Genomic DNA, 20,164 nt, shown 5'->3' with positions numbered 1-20,164 from the left:
ATGGTTAGACTGAAATACTCCCATGTCCCCTTTCCTTCTCTCCTGCCCTTTAAGGCTCATTCCCCTTTTCTCCCTCCCCCAGGTCTTTCCAGCTCCGGGCCAGAGGTGCCATACTGAGCTGGGGAGCAGGCAGATGGCATCTTCCTCTCCATCTCCTGCACACACAGCTCCTCCAGGGACTGAACTGCTCATGAAACAGCCCTTTCCTGCTTGTGCTAGCAGAGTAAGGTGGCTAATGCATTAATTGTACACTTGCAACTAAAGAAAATCCTCTACCCAGTTCTTTCTTCTCACCTGCCCTGCTCTCGCTCTCCGCCCCAATCCATGTTACTTCTGCCCAGTAGGAACTGGACTAGCTTAACTTACCGCCCTTCGTTGTGGATTTACTACAGGGATGGGAAACCCTGTCTGTTGCTACAGTGTATGCTCCGGTTGTGCTGTTGCACTGTTTCTAGCCAGACCCCAAGTCTCCCGCCAGGTATACTGTATGTGCTGCAGAAGGGCCCGAGACTGAGAGAGGGAACTCAGGCCTTTTCATTGTATATGGAAAGGGAAAAGACACAGGGCTGGTCTACACTGGGAAATTACAGGGGCTGCATCTCCACGCCCCTGAGAGAGGTAGCTGTGGCTACCTAGCCCCCGGTGTAGGCACTGCTCCTGGGGGGGAGCTGGGTTACGGTGCCACGGGGAGATGCTGCAGTGGCACTGCCTACGTCAGTGGGAGGGGCTCTCCCCTCAACGGAGGTTTCCGGCGACTGAGAGGGGGTAGCTAGAGCCACAGGCGAATTCCCTCATCCACCTAGTGCCGTCTCCACCGGGGACTAGGTCGCGCTAGCTGTGTCGTTCGGGTGGATTTTTCACAGCCCTGGCCACACAGTTAGACTGACCTTATTTCCCAGCATAGCCCAGGAACATGTGACAGCTGCAGCTCTGCACTCAGCGCAGACATACCCTGGGAAGGAACGCGAAGCTCCAGGCGGTAGCCAAGTTCAAGCTAGTTCAGTGGTTTTCACCCTGGGGGCTGCAGACTCTGTCTGAGTTTTCAAAGGGGGCCGCACCTCCATGCAAAAATTGTTGGGGTCTGCAAATGAAAAAAGGTTGAAAACCCCTGGGCTAGAGGAAGGGAATCCGACTTCCTGACACCAAGTGCTACAGGTAGGCCTGCAACTCCATGTGTGTTTCAGCTCAGCTGTTCCCCAGGCAAAGCTTAAGCTGACTCAGACTAGAACAGTCGGGTGCTAACTGAACTCTAAGAACAGGAGTACTTGTGGCACCTTAGAGACTAACAAATTTATTTGAGCATAAGCTTTCGTGGGCTACAGCCCACTTCATCCAGTGGCCGTTAGCCCACGAAAGCTTGTGCTCAAATAAATTTGTTAGTCTCTAAGGTGGCTCAAGTACTCCTGTTCTTTTTGCTGAGACAAACTAACACAGCTGCTAGTCTGAAACTCATTAGCAACTCTGTTAACAGCCAGGTTCAAATCTCCACCAGAAGGAGCAGAAGCTAATTTGCTCATTATCAACATCCTCTGGCTGTACAAGGAAATGATCATCATCAACGTTGCAATCCTCAAACCCATCCCAACTCTGCCCGGCCCTCCAACAGGGTCTGACTGCCACAGGATGCCAGGAAGAGCCCTGGAAAGAAATATGAGCAGCAGGACCTGGCACCATGAAATTGCTGCCCCAACCTCAGTGTGGTAGATAGTCACAGCTCAGAAGCAAGTCCCACACCAATCAATGCTCCATGCTTGGAGCTGGCTCTGCTGGCCCTAGACCAGTGGTCCCCAACCTTTTTTGGTCTGGATGAGACATGGAGGACCGTGACGGTGGACGAGCATCTGCCGAAATGCTGCCGACAAAAGGCAACGTCAATAGGTGTCGCCGCTGAAATGCCGCCGAAAATTGGCGGCAACGCCTATTAACGTTGCCACTTATCGGTGGCATTTTGGCAGATGTTCGTCCGCCGGCCAGTACGCGGGTGCACTTAGATGCCCCGTTGGGGACCCCTGCCCTAGATAAATCCTTTCCTCACTACAAGCCAAACCCTGCCCCTGGGCGGATACTGACCCTAGTGGTGGCCCTTACATGCTGCTGAATCAGAAGCCCCGCTAGCCACTCCCAAAGCCAAGTTAGGTGCAGAGGGGAGCTTGTAAAAATCCTCTCACGGCTCCCACTGGCAATCATGGGCAGAACTGAGGCCTCCAGTCCTGGCCATGGGCTGGGGGGGGTTTGCTCCTTTCCTGGTGAGCAGCAGGAGAAGGGACAAGCGTCCCGCCAAGCTGCTGTGCTCGGGGAGGAACCTGGAGCTGGCAGGCAGCAGGGCTGGGGTAGGGGAGGGCAGCTGTAACCTCTGCCAGGGAGCTGAGTCTATTGCGCTTAGCCAAGACAAGGGCACGAGGTGACTTGATCCCAGGCTGTAAGTATCCGCATGGGAACCGATATCTAATAACAGGCTCTTCAGCCGAGCGGCCAAAGGTCGAGGACGGTCCAAGGGTTGGGAGTTGATGCTAGAAACACTCAGACTGGAAACAAGGCACACATTTTTAACAGAGAGGCCTTGGCACAATTTAGTGAGGGTTGCGGTGGATTCTCCATCACTGCTCATTTCAAATCCAGGTTGGAGGCTTTTCTAGAAGATCTGCTGTCGGGATTATTGTGGGGCCGGTCTCTGGCCTGTGATGTGCAGGAGGTTAGACTAGGTGACCACAGTGGTCCCTGCTGGCCTTGGAGTCTCTGAACTGCCAGTGCTTAGGGCCCTCACTGCGACGGGAGGCTCTCCGTGCGGGGAGGCACTGACAGACCCTGAAGTTGGCCTTGCAGTGACACCATGAAGGGAAATAAAAGGGAGGAAAAAATGGAACCTGCCTTTAACAATCAGTTTAATCTGATCTGAGATCTGCAGTGCTACGTGCGTTAATCAGAACTGCCTGCATGGGGTCACTGCGGGGCAGAGATAAGGGTTCTGCTGAACGAGAACCTTTCATTCTATTCAGTGGTCGGTCCCAGGATAGGAGCTTTTATTGGACCATCTTCCGTTGGTGAGAGACGAGCTCTCGAGTTTACCCGGAGCTCTTGGTTATGAAGAATAACAAGGTCAAATCACCATGCAGTCCCTGTCCCCCCCATGTAGTCTAGGCACCTATGGGACCTGCAATTGTATTGCTGCTGGAGGAGGGGGTTCAGCCCAAGGCACCCACAGCTTCCCCTTGATGAGGGGGCCATAGCCTGCCAGGGCAGCCCCAAAGGGCAGGAAGTGAAGTCTGTCACTATAAGGCAGATTTTCTAATCCTTCCTCATTCGTGTGGCTCTTCTCTGAACCCTCTCCAGCTGCTCAAGATCCTTCTTGAACTGTGGGCAGCACCAGAACGGGACCCAGGATTCCAGCAGTGGTCGAACCAGTGCTAAATACAGAAATAAAATAACCTCTCTGCTCCTACTCGCCCACAGCTACACATACAATGATCCCATTAGCCCTTCTGGCCACAGAGTCACATTGGGAACTCATGTTCAGCTGATTACCTCCCACGACCCTCAAACTGTTTTCAGAGTCCCTGCTTCCCAGAGTAGAGTCCCCCGTCCTGTAAGTGTGGCTCACAGTCTTTGCTTTTAGCTGTATTAAAATGCATAATTTGCTTGCACCTAATTTACCAAGCGACCCAGCTGGCTCTGTATCAGTGACCTGTCCTCTTCATTACAGTAGAACCTTAAAGATACAAACACCAGAGTTATGGACTTGCCGGTCAACCTGTGAAACTGGAAGTAATCAATCAGGCAGTAGCGGGAACCAAAAAAAAAAAAAAAACCAATCAAATACTGTACTGCCTCAGGGCTTTATGGTTTCAGCTCCAGCACTCCCCTCGTAGCTAAAGCCCCAACGTGCTCCCCCCCCAGGCTGAAACCGGGAGCGGAGCCTTGGGTAACCCCAGAGCCGCAGAAGCTGGGAATGGAGCCCCAGGGCTGAAGCCCTGAGCCCCAGTGCTTCCCCCAGGTCTAGAGCCCTGGTGCTCCTGTGGGGCAGAAGCCCTGAGCCTCCCACTCGGAGCCCCAGTGGCCCCTAGGGTCAGAAGTCCCAACCCCGCCGCAGAGCTCTGACCCCACCCTGTGGCTGCAGACCCAACTCCCCTGTGGCTGAAGTCTGTAACGTCTTGTTCAGCATTATGGAACATTTCAGAGTTATGAGCAACTGCCATTCCCAAGGTATCTGTAACGCTGAGGTTCTACAGGATTTACCTCTTCCCCCAATTTTTGTGTCATCTTCAAACTTTATCAGTGATGATTTTGTTTTCTTCCAAGTCATTGATAAAAACCTTAAATAGCATGGGGCCAAGACCTGGTCCCTGCAGCACCCCACTGGAGACAGACCCACTTGATAATTCCTGTACAGTTACAATTTGAGACCTAGCAGGTAGCCAGGTTTTAATCCATTGAATTTGTGCCATGTTAATTTTATATCAGTGTCATGTGGTACCGAGTCTGGTGATGTCTCTGACTTGGTGGTTGTTTTTTTCACAAAAAGCTTTGAGGTTGAGGTGTCCACTCCATCCTGCTGCGGCACAAACACAAACTCCTAAACCTCCACCTTTTGCAAAATGGGATTCTTGTTTTCCAGCCGGCCCCACTTGTAACAGCCATTCAGAGTGTTTGATCAGTGAGAGCACGCTGCATGCCAAAGGCTGGCCAGCGGGCTGTGCCCTCCTGCATACCTCAACACACCCCTCTGTGGAAGGGCCCTGGAGAGCCGGCAGATCGGTTTTATAACACCCCGGAGATTCTCCCAAAGTGGGGAAATTGCCAGCTACCCCTCTGGAGCAGCTGTCCAGCCAGTGCTTGCTGCCTGAGCATCCCCCTGCAGCCTCAACAGAGCTGGAGTATCTGGGCCAAGTTCTGTGTATAGCATCTTCCTGAAATGCCAAGGATTTCTACCCCGCCTAGCCGATGGGCTCTGAAACCTGGAGTCGCTCCCTGGCCCAGGCCAGACTGATTAGTATCAGTTTCAGCTCTTGCGTGTCCGTGATCTATTCCTGTGAGGAGCGGGGGGACCATTTTGGCAGCAGGGTCGTTTAAAAGCAGGTGGTGCTGTTTGCAGGTGGCTGGGAGGTGCGGATTGGGGCTGGAGCCATGAGTTCTGTACAAGTGAGGACGACGGGGACAAAACAAATGCAATTTATCCCATAGTTACAGACCCAGACGAGTTTATCCCTTGGTGCCATCACCTTCATGTGCATTAAACAGACACAAGGGCAGATTTTTCAGACACTTTAGGCAGGCTACTGAGCATGCAACTGCAGGTGCTGTCAGGCACCTTCGCCCCAAAGCGAACGAGCAGCTACCTGGCCCCCTTGTCCCATTCAGGAGGCCAAACGGTGACTGAGCCAAGGAGCCGTCACTGTTTGCTCTGCCCTCTGGCCATTCATCTCGGGGTGCGGGCCCAGCCCTGCCTCCCCTGCAGCGGCCCAGCTGAGAGGTGCTCAGGCCCCCAGCTCGCACCAGTGGGAAATGCACCATCCAAGCTACAGAAACCCACTTTAAGGCACATTACAATAGGGCTGCGATAGCCGGGTACAGCTTTGTTGCTGCTTTTCCCCTGCCCTGCACATCGGCTGCCACCTCTCCTGCCCTCCATGGCAATGGCTGCAGCGAGGGCCTCTTCCTACCTCCCGTGACCAGCCCTGGCCTTCTGCTAGCGACGATATTGGGGAAAGAGAGAGCCCATCTCGGAGCCTCACGGTGCAGAGCAGAGGGTCTCACCCTCTTTCTTTCTGTGCCCTCCCCCCCCACACACAACATGCTATAAAAACAGGGCCTAGCGGGGAGAGGGGGACCCTTCGTCATAAGTGTAGTTTGACTTTTATTTGGGGGGGCAGGGCCCAGGGGTTTCAGGGCTTTAGCCCCATGGTGGCACCGGAACTCAGGTCTCAGGCCTTCAGCCCCATAGCTCCCAGCTTCAGCCCTGCATGGACACTAGAGCTCGGGGCTTCTGCCCCACAGCTCCCAGTTTTAGCCCTGTGGGGGAACTCAGGGTTTCAGCCCCCTGGCTCCCAGCTTCAGCTCCTCAGAGGCACCGAGGCTCAGGGCTTCAGCCCAGCAGCGCCTGCCTTTAGCCCTGTGAGGGGCTAGGGGCTCCAGCTGCAGAGATCCGTGGCCCCCCCATTCGGGCAGACACCCTCCCCGTCTCGGGCGCTTGCTTACCAAGTGCTGGTCTGCTACTGCCTCCAGTCAATCCGTTTAGCTGGAGGCCTCTGATGTTCACATTTACTACAACGTGCACAGAGGGCTGGACAGCTTTTTTCACTATTGATCTGATGCTTTAAGGGGAAGAAAAACCTCCTTGGCTGTCTAAACACTATTGATCCGTGCTGGGGAGCCGTGCCGCCAGGGAAGGGCGTGGAGGGATTGAAATTTCATTTCCAACAACTTGTTTCTGTTATTTCTACCCTTTCGGACAGGTAGAAACACGGAGCAACAGCCTCAGAAAGGGTGGTCAATAGCTCCGCCGAGCACACAGCACGTTCCTGACAGGGCCTTCCGGTGGCTGCAGGGCTGGGGTTACAGAGCCGGAGGCTGGAGGTGCGAGCCAGCCTCCGCCTCTGCCCCTCAGCCCTGCAGTGGCTTCCTGCTTTGAGTCGTCCAGGGATCCTGGAAAAGGCTGGCAGGTGCCCCCACCCTGACCTTCCTGCCATGCCACACTCGCCCCTGGCCCAGCTGTGTGTACAAGGCCAGCAAGGCCAGCTAGTTACACTGTCCCATTGCAATGCAGGCTGCAGAGAGAGGTGAGGTGCTGCAGAGCCTGCAGGAGGCCAGCCAAGCACAGCAGCTGAGGACAGCAGAGCAGGACGGGACCATCCGCACGCTGCAAAGCCAGCTGCAGAAACAGCTGGAGAAGCGCCAGGGCGCTGAGGAGCAGGTACTGGAGGGGTGGGCATGTCCAGCAGGCCTTGCTCTCGAGAAAGGGACTGGCTAGAAAGAGGGGGCGTCGCTCGGGATAAAGGTTCTTTCCTACACCCAGATGCTCAAAGTGAGCAAGAGGAAATCTGTTGGCAGGTCCTGGCGCTCCACTCACCCAGTGGCTAGCCTCAGGAGATGGGGCCTGGGATCTCTGGTTAAGGAACTGAAAGAAATTAGGCAACCTCCTGCCTTAGATACTTGTTAGCTATCCAGGGTCCCTTCCCCATCGACCTGGGCAGTGCTTGTTAGCAGAGAGCCCCTGTTGGCCTAAGGAATCCCAAAGCACTAAAGCACCCTTAACAGCCCGCGAGATCGGCTTACCTGGCCTCGTGCAGCCAGGTCTGGAGGGACGCATGGCAGCTACTTAATGGCCACAGCAACATTACACAAGGACATAGGACAGGAAGTGATACTGTCACCCTGCTCCGGCGAAGAGTGGCTGGGAACTAGAATAACTGCAAGCATGGGCAACTCCGGCATGCCCCAAGCCCCATGCACTGCCTGGACATGCTGGGCTCTCCCATGCCGCGTCAGGACTAAGCCAGCCCAGCTTAGCACAAGGCTGGGGGTGCCCGGCTTCACTAGAGAAAGCTTGTGGCTGCATCTGGAGAGATCCAGGCTGAACACCAAGTCCCTGTCACAACTGCATCAGCCCTGCAGCTCCTCATTCTTGTGAGTGAGGTTCCCAGGTGGGAGCCTGCTGTCCCCACCTCCTGGTCGTCTGCCTCAGAGAGGGGACAGGACAGAGTATTGTGGAGTCCATCAGGAATCAGTGGCCCTGGTTCTGCATTCACCTACCCCTGTGTAACACACTGGCTGCCATGGTGTTTCCATTGTGAGAGCAGGATCAGGCCCACAGACTTTCACCCCATTCTCTCCATCCTGCACCCAGCCCCTGCCCTGCTTTCCCAGGCGCGCCGAGACTCCTCCCCGGACAGGAGCCTGCCTGGCCCACGAGCCAGGAGATCAGGCACAATAAGCAGAAAGAGGAGGAATTGTGCAGGGTCCTGACAGATGTGGTGAAGTGACATTCAGAACTGTCACTCTAGTGGACATCACTGCTATGAAACTAGAAATCAGTGTTTTGTGCTTCCTGCAGCCGCACCTGGCTTTGATTGCTGTCCAGAACCTTAGCGACTCAACAGTTCACTGCCGAACTGACCACAGGGTGTTTAACCCACGTGCTGCTGGAGGCCACACACCTGGGTTTGGCGTAAATCTCTCATTGGGTTCTGCCGGGGAGTGTCTGGCTCCTTGCTGAGTTGCAGCTGGAGCACAGTGGAGCGGTACCACGTCTCAGGAGGGCTCTGTGGATGAACTGGCACTGTACGGAGGGGGGTTCGGCTCCAGAAAGCAGCTAGAGCTGACAGAGCAGTGAGAGCTAGGGAAGAATTGACCAGGTGCCAGCATGGCCCCAGCCAGCCAGCGCAAGACTAAACGGGGGACCTGGTTAAAGCCGACGCTCTCAGCCTGCTGCTGTGAAACACTGACTAACCTGTTGCTTCTGGGACTCTGTTTTCGGTACGCTTACTAATCTGGGCTCTCAGCATTTTAGCTCTAGGACCAGATTTTGACATGCACAGACTTGCAAATCCCATGTGCCGTGCCCATGGCATGCCTGTGCTGCATCAACTGCCCGAGCACCAAGTAACACACCAATTCCTGCCTTTGGAACGCTGGCCCATCAGCCTGATTGGTGCCTCATAACTAGCAATATAGTCACCTCCCCCTCTCTGTCCTGCAGCTCTGGGCAGCCCCAAAGCAGGACACAAACGGGTTCTCCTCTCTCACACCCTGTCGACCCAGGGCACGAGAATGACAATCCTGAGAGACTCTGTAAGCTCACAAGGGAGTCAATTGCAGGAATTTTCTGAGGTGCCAGTTAAATTTTAAACCTGGAACCTAGATTTGCCAATTGGCTACATGTTCTAGCATATCTAGAATGGAATCGAACAGAATAAGCCCTGTGTACTGAGTCCAGGGAGTGTTAGCTTACTGATTTCAATGCTGGGGTCTTTTCAGGTCAACTTTTAACTTGAACAGTATTTCTCAAATCAGGACACTTGCTTATTCTTAACCAGTCAACAGTTTATGAATTCATGCAGCACCACATCAATATACAAGTGGCAGTTCACCAAGCAAGTGTAGACACAACCAGTGCTCTAGGCGAGTACTAAATACACCAGTACAGGCCAGAGTAGGGCGATGCTAGCAGTTACACAGAGGAACAATGCAAATCACCAAGATCTCATATTACATTTACTTCTGACATCAATCATCAGTTCTTAGTACCCAATACATTTATCATGTGTTCAGTACTTCTCCAAGCAGCAAGAACATACTTGTCTTTAAGGGACTTTCAAGAATATGGTCCCAGGTATTTGAGTGGATTGGTCCAAAGGGGGCAAGTTTAGAATATCAAAAGCAATTGTTTGAAGTTACAGTTCAGCTCTCTTAGGTCAGTTTGCTTGCATTTATAAAGGCAGTCATGCATATAGCATTAGCCAGAATCTAAAATATGGGTTCTTGATGGGTCACTACAGAGTGTCAACTTCATCCAGGTAAACTTCAGTTATTTATGTGAAAGAACGGAAGGAGAAACAATCTCGGAAATGGAATCTCACCACTTCCTTGTTGCACTGGGGATTCTGCAGCTTTAGTCAGCTCTGGGGTGTGCCACCTGCTGATGACCTCAGTTTTATCTACCCTGAGTCTGGGATTCATTTTGGGGGCCACCCTCAGATTTCTATTGGTCATTTGCCAACTGGCGCGCAGCTTTCAACTTGCTCACTTTCTCTGCTGCTTCCATCAATATCCAGTAGATGGCAGAAGTGTATAGTCAATTTCTTCAATGTTTCTTTTATTCGGAGGGTTTGATCCATTTCATAGATAGAGCCCTGCGCAGATACAACATTTGTATTTGCATCTGATCTGCGCTCTGCAAAAGTCATGCGCGGATATCCTCATCTGCAGAAATAAAATGGATATCCGCAGATTTGCAGGGCTCTATTAATAGACTCAGAAAACCATAGAGTTAGAGGGACTGCAAAGGTCAGCCAGTCTGCCCCCTGCCAAGATGCAGGATTTGTTGTGTCTAACCATCCAAAACAGGGAGCTCTCCAGCCTCCTTTCAAAAACCTCCAGTGAAGGAGCTTTCACGACCTCTGAGTCAGAAAGCTGTCCCGTACACATGCTAAGAATTTGCAGGATGTATTATGTTTTGCAGCAGTTGCCTTCCAACAGATATCAGGGAAGTTAAAATCCCCCATCAATACTAGCTCGTATGTTAACTAATCTTGTTACCTGCTTGTAGACTAAGTCATCCACTTCCTCTTCCTGATTCGGTGTCTATAATAGACCCCCCACCATAACATCACTTCTGTTCTTTTCCCTTATCCTCACCCAGAGACTCTCAATAGCATGGGCGCCAGGTTTGTATAATTATTGGCGGTTCCCAGAACGTCCATAGGACAGACCGGGGCAACTGCCCCAGGCCCCAGCCCACCCCACTGGCTCCTGGCGTCGCTCAGGGGGAGGGGGCAGAAGCCAGAAAGAGGCAGGGCTGGGGCTGGGGGAAGGGGTGGAATGGGGGCGGGGAGGGAGTGGAGTGGGACAGGCTGGAGCTGGGTCACTCACTGCTGCCAGCACCAGACTCCCTGCTAACCTCCCAGGCCACTCTGGACCCCACGTCCCCCTGAAGTGCAGGGCCCCCCCAAAGTGCAGGGCCCAGGGCGGTTGCCCCGGTCTGTCCTATGTACATTCTGGGAAGCACCAGACTCCCTGCTAACCCCCCAGGCCGCCCTGGACCCTGTGTCCCCCTGAAGTGCAAGGCCCCCCAAAGCACAATAAGCCCAAACATTAGTGGAGCCAGGCCCACGTTGCTAAATATTGATGGCGCACGGGCACCATGGGCCCATATAACTCACCGCCTGTGCTCACTAGGGTCTGTCACTCACTTCCCCTTGGACCTTGGAGCAAGTGTATCCAATCTTGACTGACAGCTCAACACCTCCTCTTTTTTTCCCCATACCGGTCCTGTCAGAACAAGCTATAGCCCTCAGTGCTGGTCCTCCAATCATGGGTGTTGCCCCACCAAGTCTCTGTGATGCCAATTAAGTCATCATTTTCTTCATCTATCATGACTTCCAGTTCATCCTGCTTGTTCTCCATACTCCTTACATTTGTAGAGGCATCGAAGATATTTTGCTTTTCCTCTTGCCTTTTTAATGCAAGTTGTGATTTCTAGTCCCGTCTTCAAAAATTACCCCTTCCCTTTGTCTTTGTTACTTGAGCTTAGATGCACATTAGCCGGATTTTTGTCACCATCCCTAAGTTAAAGCTGTGCTTACCAGGTTAGCCAGACAATGACCAAAGATGGTTTTCCCAGTACTGGATAGATGGAGCCTATCCCAGCACAGAAATCTACTTTCCTGGAACATCAGCTTGTTGTCGAAAAAGCCAAAACTCTCTTGCCAACACCACCTGCCAGGGCCGGCTCCAGGCACCAGCCGACCAAGCACGTGCTTGGGGCGGCACCTTGTAAGGGGCGGCCAATCTTGGGGTGGCGAGGCGGCGCTCGGGTTTTTGTTTGTTTGTTTTGTTTTGTTTTTGTTTTGGCGGGGCAGTGCTCAGGGGTGTTTTTTTGTTTTTTTTTTTTTGGTTCGGCGGGGCGGCACTCGGGTTTTTTTTGTTGTTGTTTTTGGTTTGGCGGGGCGGCACTGGGGGGTGGTTGTTACGGCAGGGCGGGCTTTTTATTTTATTTTTTTTGCTTGGGGTGGCAAAAAAGTTAGAGCCGGCCCTGCCACTTGCGTAGCTATGCATTTACTTCCACGATTCAATGGTCCCTGCCCAGGCTTATTCCTTCAACAGGGAAGCTGGAAGAAAACCCCACTTGCACCCCAAACTCTTTTATCCTTCTTCCCAGAGCCACATAATCTGCAGGGATCCGCTCAAGGTCATGCTTGGCAGTATCATTGGTGCCCACATGGCGAAGTAGGAAGGGGTAGCGGTCCGAGGGCTTGATGAGTCTCGGCAGACTCAGTCACATTCTCCAGGCAAGCATTACATGGACTGTATTTCATTATTACTCCCGACTATCAATTGGGATCCCACTTTTCAAGCAATTTCTCTTAATATTCTAGTGTTAGACAATGTGATTGTATGGCTAATGTCCACTAGACTTAGAAGACTCTAAGGGATTTTGTTTGTTTTCTTTGTAAATGATTGTTGCACCCTAGAAGTGAGAAGAATTTTAGGGCTCTAGAAAGAAGAAAGCATGTTAAAAATACGCTTTCTTCTTCCTAGAGCCCTAAAATTCTTCTCACTTCTAGGGTGCAACAATCATTTACAAAGAAAACAAACAAAATCCCTTAGAGTCTTCTAAGTCTAGTGGACATTAGCCATACATTCTTTGACTATATTTAACCCTTTTCACATTGTTCAAGGCTTACCATTGCATATGAGATTTTGCATTAGGGGAACCGGACAAATTAGTCATGTGGAGAGATGACTCTCTGGTTCAGAAGGCAAACGAGCATACAGTGTGTAAGTTGAGGTGAGTAGAGAGAGAGAGAGCGGCATCTGGAGGTCTCAGGAAGTTTGACCTCTGGAACGCTCACTGGTTTTGGGGCACCAGTCAAGGTAGTCCTGATTGGTTTAACCCTTCACTTTGGTTTTTTTCTCTTCTCTCGTTCTATATAACACATGGGAGACAATCAGGCGCTCTGCACGGGAGAGGGGGCAGGGGCTCTCCATAGCTAGACTCAGCGGTGGAAGGCTCATCCATAAGTGAGTTATGGGAGTCTTTGGTTTGAGAAACTAACAAGAGTTGGAAAATTCCTCAACAAGCATCAGAGCTGTACTTCCCTGGGAATGGCGTATTTTAGCTTTTGCTTAATTAACGCTCCCCAAAGAGGATGTCTCGCCTGTGGGGATGGGCCTGTTGACTCTCATTGGAGAGGAAGCTGAGGTGTGGATATGCATGAGGGTGATTGCCACTGGATAGCTAGATGGGAGTAGAGAGAGAGAGAGATTGTCAACAACGTATTTTCAAGACACATGTTAATGCCAGTATCTCTTACCCCTCCTTGTCCCCTAGATGAGCAGGCAGCACCAGACCATCCAGGCACTGGAAGAGAAGCAAGCCCAGCTGCAGGCCCATTGTCACCACCTGGAGGAGGAGACTGGCTTTCTGCATGCCAGGCTGGAGGCCCAAGGCCTGGTGCTGGAGAATGAGCACATGCTGGTAACCAACCAAGTGAGCAGCGCTGGCACTGGGAGAAAGGATGAGCACTCCTGCTCTTTGCAGCAGGGACACGTGCGTTCATTTTCGCCATCCGGCTGCATCTGCCATGGCGCCCAGCTCCCTGGGCTGGCACAGCTGATCGGGCAGAATCTGGGAGGCGTTGACATTACGTTGTGCCCTCCAATGCGCAGAGTTTTGCATTTTGCAGCATTGACTGGCACCTGCCATCCTCCAACATCCCTCAGTCTGCTCTAGGCCTGACTCACCCGAATCACTTTCAGTCCTCTGCAAATTGAAGGTGTTAACAGGAAAACAAGAACCAAATTGATTTCAGCCACCGGCCTGACCCGCCATCCCTCCCAGCTGCCACCATGCACTGGGCTCCCACCTTCCACTCCTTCCCTGGTCGCCTTCAGAGAACGTTTCCGGGGGAATTCCGGCCGGCGCTCTCATGACGCCAGCAGCAGTTTGTAAGTTTCCCTGCTGCAGACACTGCCACAGCGTCTCCCCAGGTGCCAGAGCTGAATTTCTAATGGAAAACACTGGCAGGAACCAGTCCCCTTTTCCTGAGATGCCCTTTGTGCGTCCTGGTAAGAGCAAAGGACACCCCCTGTGTGCGCCCTTCCTGCCACCGGACTGCCAGCAGGCTTCAAGGCACATTGCCCCCAGGGAGCAACAGGCCAGTGCAGCCTCTCATGTCGGCAGGCGGGCTGCTGCCAGGTCCCATTCCCACAGCGATGGAGACAGGGTCTGAGGAGCCGTTACTCCTGTCAGCACTGAGCACCAGGCAGCCGGGGGGGAGCTCCAGGTGCTGAGGACTCATCCTGGCTGGGGAGAGGCTGGGGCAGGAAGGCTGGTGGACGAGGCCAGGTTTGTGTTCACAGCTTCACTGGCTCTCAGACAAGAGATTGTCGTGCTGTGGAGCTGAGGGCGCAGATCGCAGGCAAAGCCTTGAAGGAATTAACAAGCCAGCAGGAAAGACCCACAAAGACTAGAGTGTGTAGAACTGCTGAGCTAAGGGTCCCCGCCCTGGCCACTGATGGGAAGAGCTACTGCGCAAGTCTCACCAGGCAGCGCCCTGCCAGTGTGCTTCCCCGGCCCCCCCGTGCCCTCTCTGAAAGCCCTCTTGTGCCGCCTGGCTTCGCTCAAGGCGTCTGTGCATGGTTGCCCTCACCCCAGCCATCCTGGGGGCACTTTATCCCCCCCTTTGTCAGGCCCATCACTTAGATGGGTTGCTCCTTGGGGCAGGGGCCTGTCTGCCGTGGGCCAGCTGGGGAGGGGAGAAAGCCCCCATGCTTTAGCCAGATGAAACTGGACTGGGCAAAGCACCAGAAAAATATGCCACAGGAAACAATCCAGCACTGCCCCGGGGGACAGACTAGATGGGACCTATCAGCACTTCCCAGCTCTGATGTCTGGATTCCCCTCTGGGCTCTCCACAGTCATGCCACAGAGAGGAGCAGGTGGAGACGCTAACGAGAGAGCTGCTGAAGGCCAAGGCTGAGGTGCAAGCAGCTGAGCAGAAGGTACATGTCCCTCCCTCCCCTCTGGGGGACGTGGGCTGGGATTGCAAGGGCAGGCAGTGCTCCGCGCTCCCCTCCTGTCTCCCCCATCCCCTCGGGGGGACGTGGGCTGGGATTGCAAGGGCAGGCAGTGCTCCGCGCTCCCCTCCTGTCTCCCCCATCCCCTCTGGGGGACGTGGGCTGGGATTGCAAGGGCAGGCAGTGCTCCACGCTCCCCTCCTGTCTCCCCCATCCCCTTGGGGGAACGTGGGCTGGGATTGCAAGGGCAGGCAGTGCTCCGCACTCCCTTCCTGTCTCCCCCATCCCCTCTGGGGGACGTGGGCTGGGATTGCAAGGGCAGGCAGTGCTCCGCGCTCCCCTCCTGTCTCCCCCATCCCCTCTGGGGGACGTGGGCTGGGATTGCAAGGGCAGGCAGTGCTCCACGCTCCCCTCCTGTCTCCCCCATCACCTCTGCTTCACGCTTGTCTCTCTCCAAGGCCCTCGGGAGCGGGCGTCCCCACCTCTCCGCAGCGCAGGCTTGGGGTGAGCTCCTCCCTTAACTTCAGGAACTTCTCTGGCTCTCCCCCCGCCCCACTCGCCACTGAGGTCCTGTCTATACGCTCCAGCCGGAGGCACTCAGGCTCCTGTAGGACACCTTCCAATGCAGCCTGCAGCCCACAGCCCGAGCAGGTTACCGGGGCTGGGGCTCTCCTGGGCCATTTCCTGGCTGATGTTAAGCCCTGTCCCTGCCTTGGAGTGCCCAGCCTTTCGCAGCCTCCCTTTCCCCATGGGCACCGTGGGTATTGCAACGTAAGCGACATGTACTGTACCTGCCGATAAGTGGGTTGCACCATTGCACCCCCGGCCAGCAAGCAGCCTGGGCTGTGCGACTCCAGCCTCTCTCCTCTTGCCCCCAGCTCTGGGGCTCCTAGTTCTTCTGCACCATGGCCCGGAGTGAGAGAGCCGCACTGCTCAGGGCTCAGTCCTGACCCCGTTCAGCCACTCGCTGGTCACATGGAGGCTGATGCTCAGTTCACCTGCGTGCTTTGCCAGGCGCAGGCTTCTGCTTGCAGCAGGTGCAGAAGGCCGTTGGGTAACGAGGCTGGTACCAGTGGGTGCTGTGTTAGGTGCCCCTCCCCTGCCAGCCCCCACCTCCAGCGTGACCCGCGGGAGAACCGCCCAGTCCTGGGGGGGGAGGGGGCAGCTGAGGGAACCCAGGCTCCACCTCATGCTGTTATCGTGGGTGCACCTCCTCCCACCTGTGTTGCCAGCTCAGCAGGAGGGCAGGCCAGGGGGGAGAGGGCTTCTGCTGACATCCGTGTGGTTTGTGGGACAGGCCCGGCGCTGGGAGGACACCATCGGGCAGCTGAAGGATAGCCTGGCAGCGTCCCAGGTCTCGCAGGAGGCAGCCGAATCCAGAGCCCAGCACAAAGAAGAGCAGCTGCAGGGTTTGCAGAGGAAAGGGCAGTCACTGCACCAGGAGCTGAAGATGGCGCAGAGAGAGGTACCCCGCCTGGAGCCTGCCTGCCCACTACTTAGCACCTCTTCCCTTTGCACCGTCACTGAGTGAGAACCTACATCCGCTGTCTCTTCCGCCTTCCGCTCTCCACCCCTCCTGCTTGCTGCTAGCGCTGGCAGGATTGTCGTGGGGGGGTCTCTCTGGCTGAAGTTTCAGGGAACCTTCTAATTTCACACACAAAGGGCATGGCAGAGTCTTGCCTGGCACCGTGTTGCCAGGCTGTGGGCAGTGTCCCAGATCGCTGGGCAGAGGCTTCTGGAGCAGGCACTGTGGCCGTATGGCTCCCATTTTCATTTTGTGTCCCTAGCATCCCTCAGGCTCGGCAGCCCGCAGGCCCCAGGGCTGGGGCGGGTGGAGGGCAATGAGGCAGGCCGTGCTGGCAGACGTGGTCAGTACTGCGAAGCATTGCTGATGCTGCAGCGTTGCTGTGCCTGGAGCCCTGGTGCCAGCGGCATTAGCAGCCAGTGCAGTGCGTTCATTCTGCAGACCTGGCTGGGTTCGGTGGCGAAGGCGCTTGGCCAGGTTCGTTGTGGTTAGAGGTGCACTAACACCTGGTGCACACAACAATGGTACCAGCTCAGTCAGCGCACCAGGCTGCCATCCCCTTGGCAAGTACAAAGAGACCCTCCTAGGACATCTCCTTTCATACCCTGATCCAGACAAGTTCCGTCACACTCTTGATGTGGTTAGTGACCACCCTGCTCCTTGTACCTGCCGCCATTAGCCTGTCAGCCCCTGCTGGTCCTTTGAAGGGTCGGGTGTTCTTGTCCCATCCCTTGAGAATGCGTTTACACAGCTACGTGAGAGATCTGCACCATCCTCGCCGGTCAGGAATATGCTCCCTTGGGTAGCCAGTGCCTGGTGTGTCACTGTTCTGCCCAGGCCTGGTCTGGCTCACACTGCCAGTTCTGCTTCCTGCTCCAGGACAGGCCCAAAGGACAGCAGTGGCCGCCAGCAACACGCTGAGACAGCCTCTTGCATTGTTTCCCCAGGCGGCCCAGCTGGAGGCGCTGCTGAGCACGTCGCAGCTGGAGTCATGCTCCCTGAAGAAGGAGCTGCAGAGGAAAGACGAGGAGCTCCAGCGCCTGCAAGAGCAGCTCCGAGATTCGCAGGAAGCACTGCAGGGTGCTAGGCAAGGGAAAGAGGACGTCCAGAAGGAGTCAGAGACCCAGGTAGGCCCCAGCTTAGGCTCAGGGAAAGAAGCAGACCCCTGAGCCTCCATTCACATTGTCTGTGCCTATGCACATGGCCAGCTCATGCGGCTTCCTTGGGGTGGGGCGAGTGGGAAGCGTTCCTGGAACTGGTGCCACACCCGACCCCGATCCTGCCTGTCCTTCCCACTCGGCCTGGAGGACAGAGGGGCGCAACCAGGTGGCATTGCTGCAGGACCGGGGGGGTTGCAATCAGCACCGGGGTGACCATTCGCTTAGTCCCCACAGCTTGCTCCCTCTGCCCTGGCTCAAGGACAACTGGCAACCCAAGAGCCACGCAGAGCCCCCCTTTCCTCCTGTCCCTCCAAGGCCCGTGTCCTGGTGCCCTGCCCTCTGACGGAGGGGCCCGTTGTTCCAACATGGATCCTGGGCACATCCAGAGCCCCTGGGCCTTCCCATTGCCCTGGGCTAAGGCAGGAGTGTGCATGTGGCAAGAGCTGTATTGGCGAGATTGTCTCAGGCCGAGGGTCCAGCATCTGGGAGCCGTCTCCCTGCCAGCAGCCTGTCTCGGGCAGTCCCAGGAGTCTTTGCTCCTTTCCCGTGCGGGCCACCTGCGTTTCCCATTCATTGCCCAGCAGGGCCTCGCCTTGGCCAGGTAAAGCAGCAGCATTAGCAATGCCTCCAGGTGTGACGCTCCAAAGCAGCACTGCGGGGCTGCCTGCCCCATCTCCCCAGCGCTCCCGGGCTCCTTTAGCCTGGGGAGCTGAGCTGGGCTGTGGTGTCTGGGAAGCTGGCTTTGGCTCCAGCTGTTCCTTTCCTCTGCCCAGCTGCTGCAGCGTGACCAGCTGGTGGAGCAGCAGAAAGCGGATCTCGTGGCAGCCCGAGAGGAGCTGTCCAGGTGCGCAGGGCAGCTCGCAGAGCTGCGCTCAGACCAACAGCAGCAGGCTGGGGAGCTGGCCGTCCTGAGGGAGAGGCAGAAGACCGCGCAGCAGGAGGTAGGCAGACAGCACTGGGAAGAGGACAACAAGGTTTTCTCTTCCTCCAGACCATCCTCGGCAGGCTGCTGGGCGGGGGTTTCTCCTGCTGTCCCCCGGCCTGGGGTTTCCTAGATTCACCTTGCCTGAGCGTCCCTTTCCGAAGGGCAGCGCCTCGGCCACCTCCCAGCTCTTGGAGCTCTGATGCTTTGGGCTAATTGCTGCTGCGGTTTTGTTGTCTGTCTCCCTGCTAGCCCTGCCCCCGCCGGCTGCCTTCCTCCTCCCACGGCCCCCCAGGCTGCGGGAGTGGGGCAGGCCGTGCTCACGGTGGAATGTTTTCGGAAGTGGGGTTCTAAGTTCTAAGCATTATCTCCAGAGTTCCCATTGCGGGAAGGCTGCGTTACCAGCCATGGGCTTTGCAGGTGTGCAGCCGTGAGCAGACCATCAGGAAGCTCAGAGGAGACCTGAAAAGTGCTGAGGAGGAGCTGGCGCGAGCGAAGGATGAGGTGAGCTTTCAGATCTCAGCGTCTCCTGGGGCGAGGAGCTCCTTGCAGGGTGCAGCACTGCAGAAGCGCTGGCTGTATAAGTCTGTCCATGGGCTGGGGACCCATCTGCCCTGCAGCCCCTCTGCAGTGGGGCACGGTGGGCCCAGCGGGGAATCGTCGTGGTTGGCTACAGTTCCAAGTGCTGGCGCGTGCCCTGTGTGACAGCCTTTGCTCTGCAGTTCGTGCAGCCAGTCTCATATCCCTGAGCCCCGCGAGCTGCCCGAGGGGCTATGTGTGGAGCGCTGCCCGGCGAGGGCCGCAGTGCGTGGCCCCTCACTGAACACAGCACTAGCAGGTCCCCCCCGGACGAATCCGCTAGTCCGTTCCCGTTTCTCGCTGCCTCAGGGTAGCAGCTGGGCGTGGAGACTGGGCGAGCAGCCCCTTCGGGCTGTGCTCCAACACACGCCGTGGCCTTTTACGCAGGACAATTGCTCTGCAGCCCCGATTTATGTGACTCGTGTGCGGTTGGGAGCCCGGGGCAAAGGATATAAAGGGCGGAGTTGTGCAGCCGCTGACCGCTGGTGCGAAGCGAGACCCGCTGGTGTGAGGGAGCCCAGCAGAGCAGGGAGGGGCTGGGGCCCCAAGTGCCATCACCCGAGCCAGTGCATTGTCGCCATGTTGTCGCTTGTGTGCGCTGAGGCTAACACATGGCGCCGTCCCACTGCCTCTGCCCTGACGGTCGGGTTCAGTGACGTGTGTTTGCCGTGCTGCCCAGGGGAAGGAGAGAGCCGCAGAGGGGAGCGGCCTGAAGGGAAAGCTCCACCAGCTGCAAGATGACGTAAGAAGCCTGCAAGAGATCTGCAAGGAGCAGGAAGAGGCCATGGCGGAGCAGACCTGCTGCATCCAGCAGCTCCAGCACGAGCGGGAAATCTGCATCGGTCAGGTGAGCGCTTGCCAGCCCTGCTCTCTGCCCGGCACTGCCTGCACGTAGCCAGTGCTGCCGTGGAGTTACCCTCAGCCAGGCAACTGGCTTCCTGGGGCTTCTACAGACAGGAGCGAGCGATGGGAGCTGTCTGGCTTTGGGAGCGTTGCCAGCCCTGGCCCTGGGTCCGTTCAATGTGCAGACTTACCATCTCTGCTAGCACGGCCTGAGCCTCCGCCTAACACCGGTGCCAGCTTCCTCCAGGCCCTGGCAGTGCTTAAATCCCCCCCCCCCCCCCCCCCCCCCCCCCCCCCCCCCCCCCCCCCCCCCCCCCCCCCCCCCCCCCCCCCCCCCCCCCCCCCCCCCCCCCCCCGCCACCCCCCCCCCCCCCCCCCCCCCCCCCCCCCCCCCCCCCCCCC

General features: G+C 56.0%; 1 protein-coding gene across 1 annotated transcript in view; it reads left to right on the top strand.

Moving 5' to 3' along the window:
* PMFBP1 (polyamine modulated factor 1 binding protein 1) overlaps positions 1 to 20,164 on the top strand; it is a 244,713-nt gene that overhangs the window by 210,112 nt on the left and 14,437 nt on the right. Inside the window, exons 11-18 of the mRNA XM_034788878.1 lie at positions 6,761 to 6,907; positions 13,046 to 13,204; positions 14,635 to 14,718; positions 16,031 to 16,198; positions 17,206 to 17,385; positions 18,192 to 18,359; positions 18,761 to 18,844; positions 19,599 to 19,766. Of these exons, the coding sequence (XP_034644769.1) occupies positions 6,761 to 6,907; positions 13,046 to 13,204; positions 14,635 to 14,718; positions 16,031 to 16,198; positions 17,206 to 17,385; positions 18,192 to 18,359; positions 18,761 to 18,844; positions 19,599 to 19,766 (1,158 nt within the window). The remainder of the gene's footprint in view (positions 1 to 6,760; positions 6,908 to 13,045; positions 13,205 to 14,634; positions 14,719 to 16,030; positions 16,199 to 17,205; positions 17,386 to 18,191; positions 18,360 to 18,760; positions 18,845 to 19,598; positions 19,767 to 20,164) is intronic.

The sequence above is a fragment of the Trachemys scripta genome, chromosome 13 (assembly GCF_013100865.1).
Source record: "Trachemys scripta elegans isolate TJP31775 chromosome 13, CAS_Tse_1.0, whole genome shotgun sequence".
In the NCBI taxonomy this organism is placed as follows: Eukaryota; Metazoa; Chordata; order Testudines; family Emydidae; genus Trachemys; species Trachemys scripta.
Note: the sequence above shows the minus strand (reverse complement) of the source record. Positions and strands in the feature narration are given on the sequence as shown.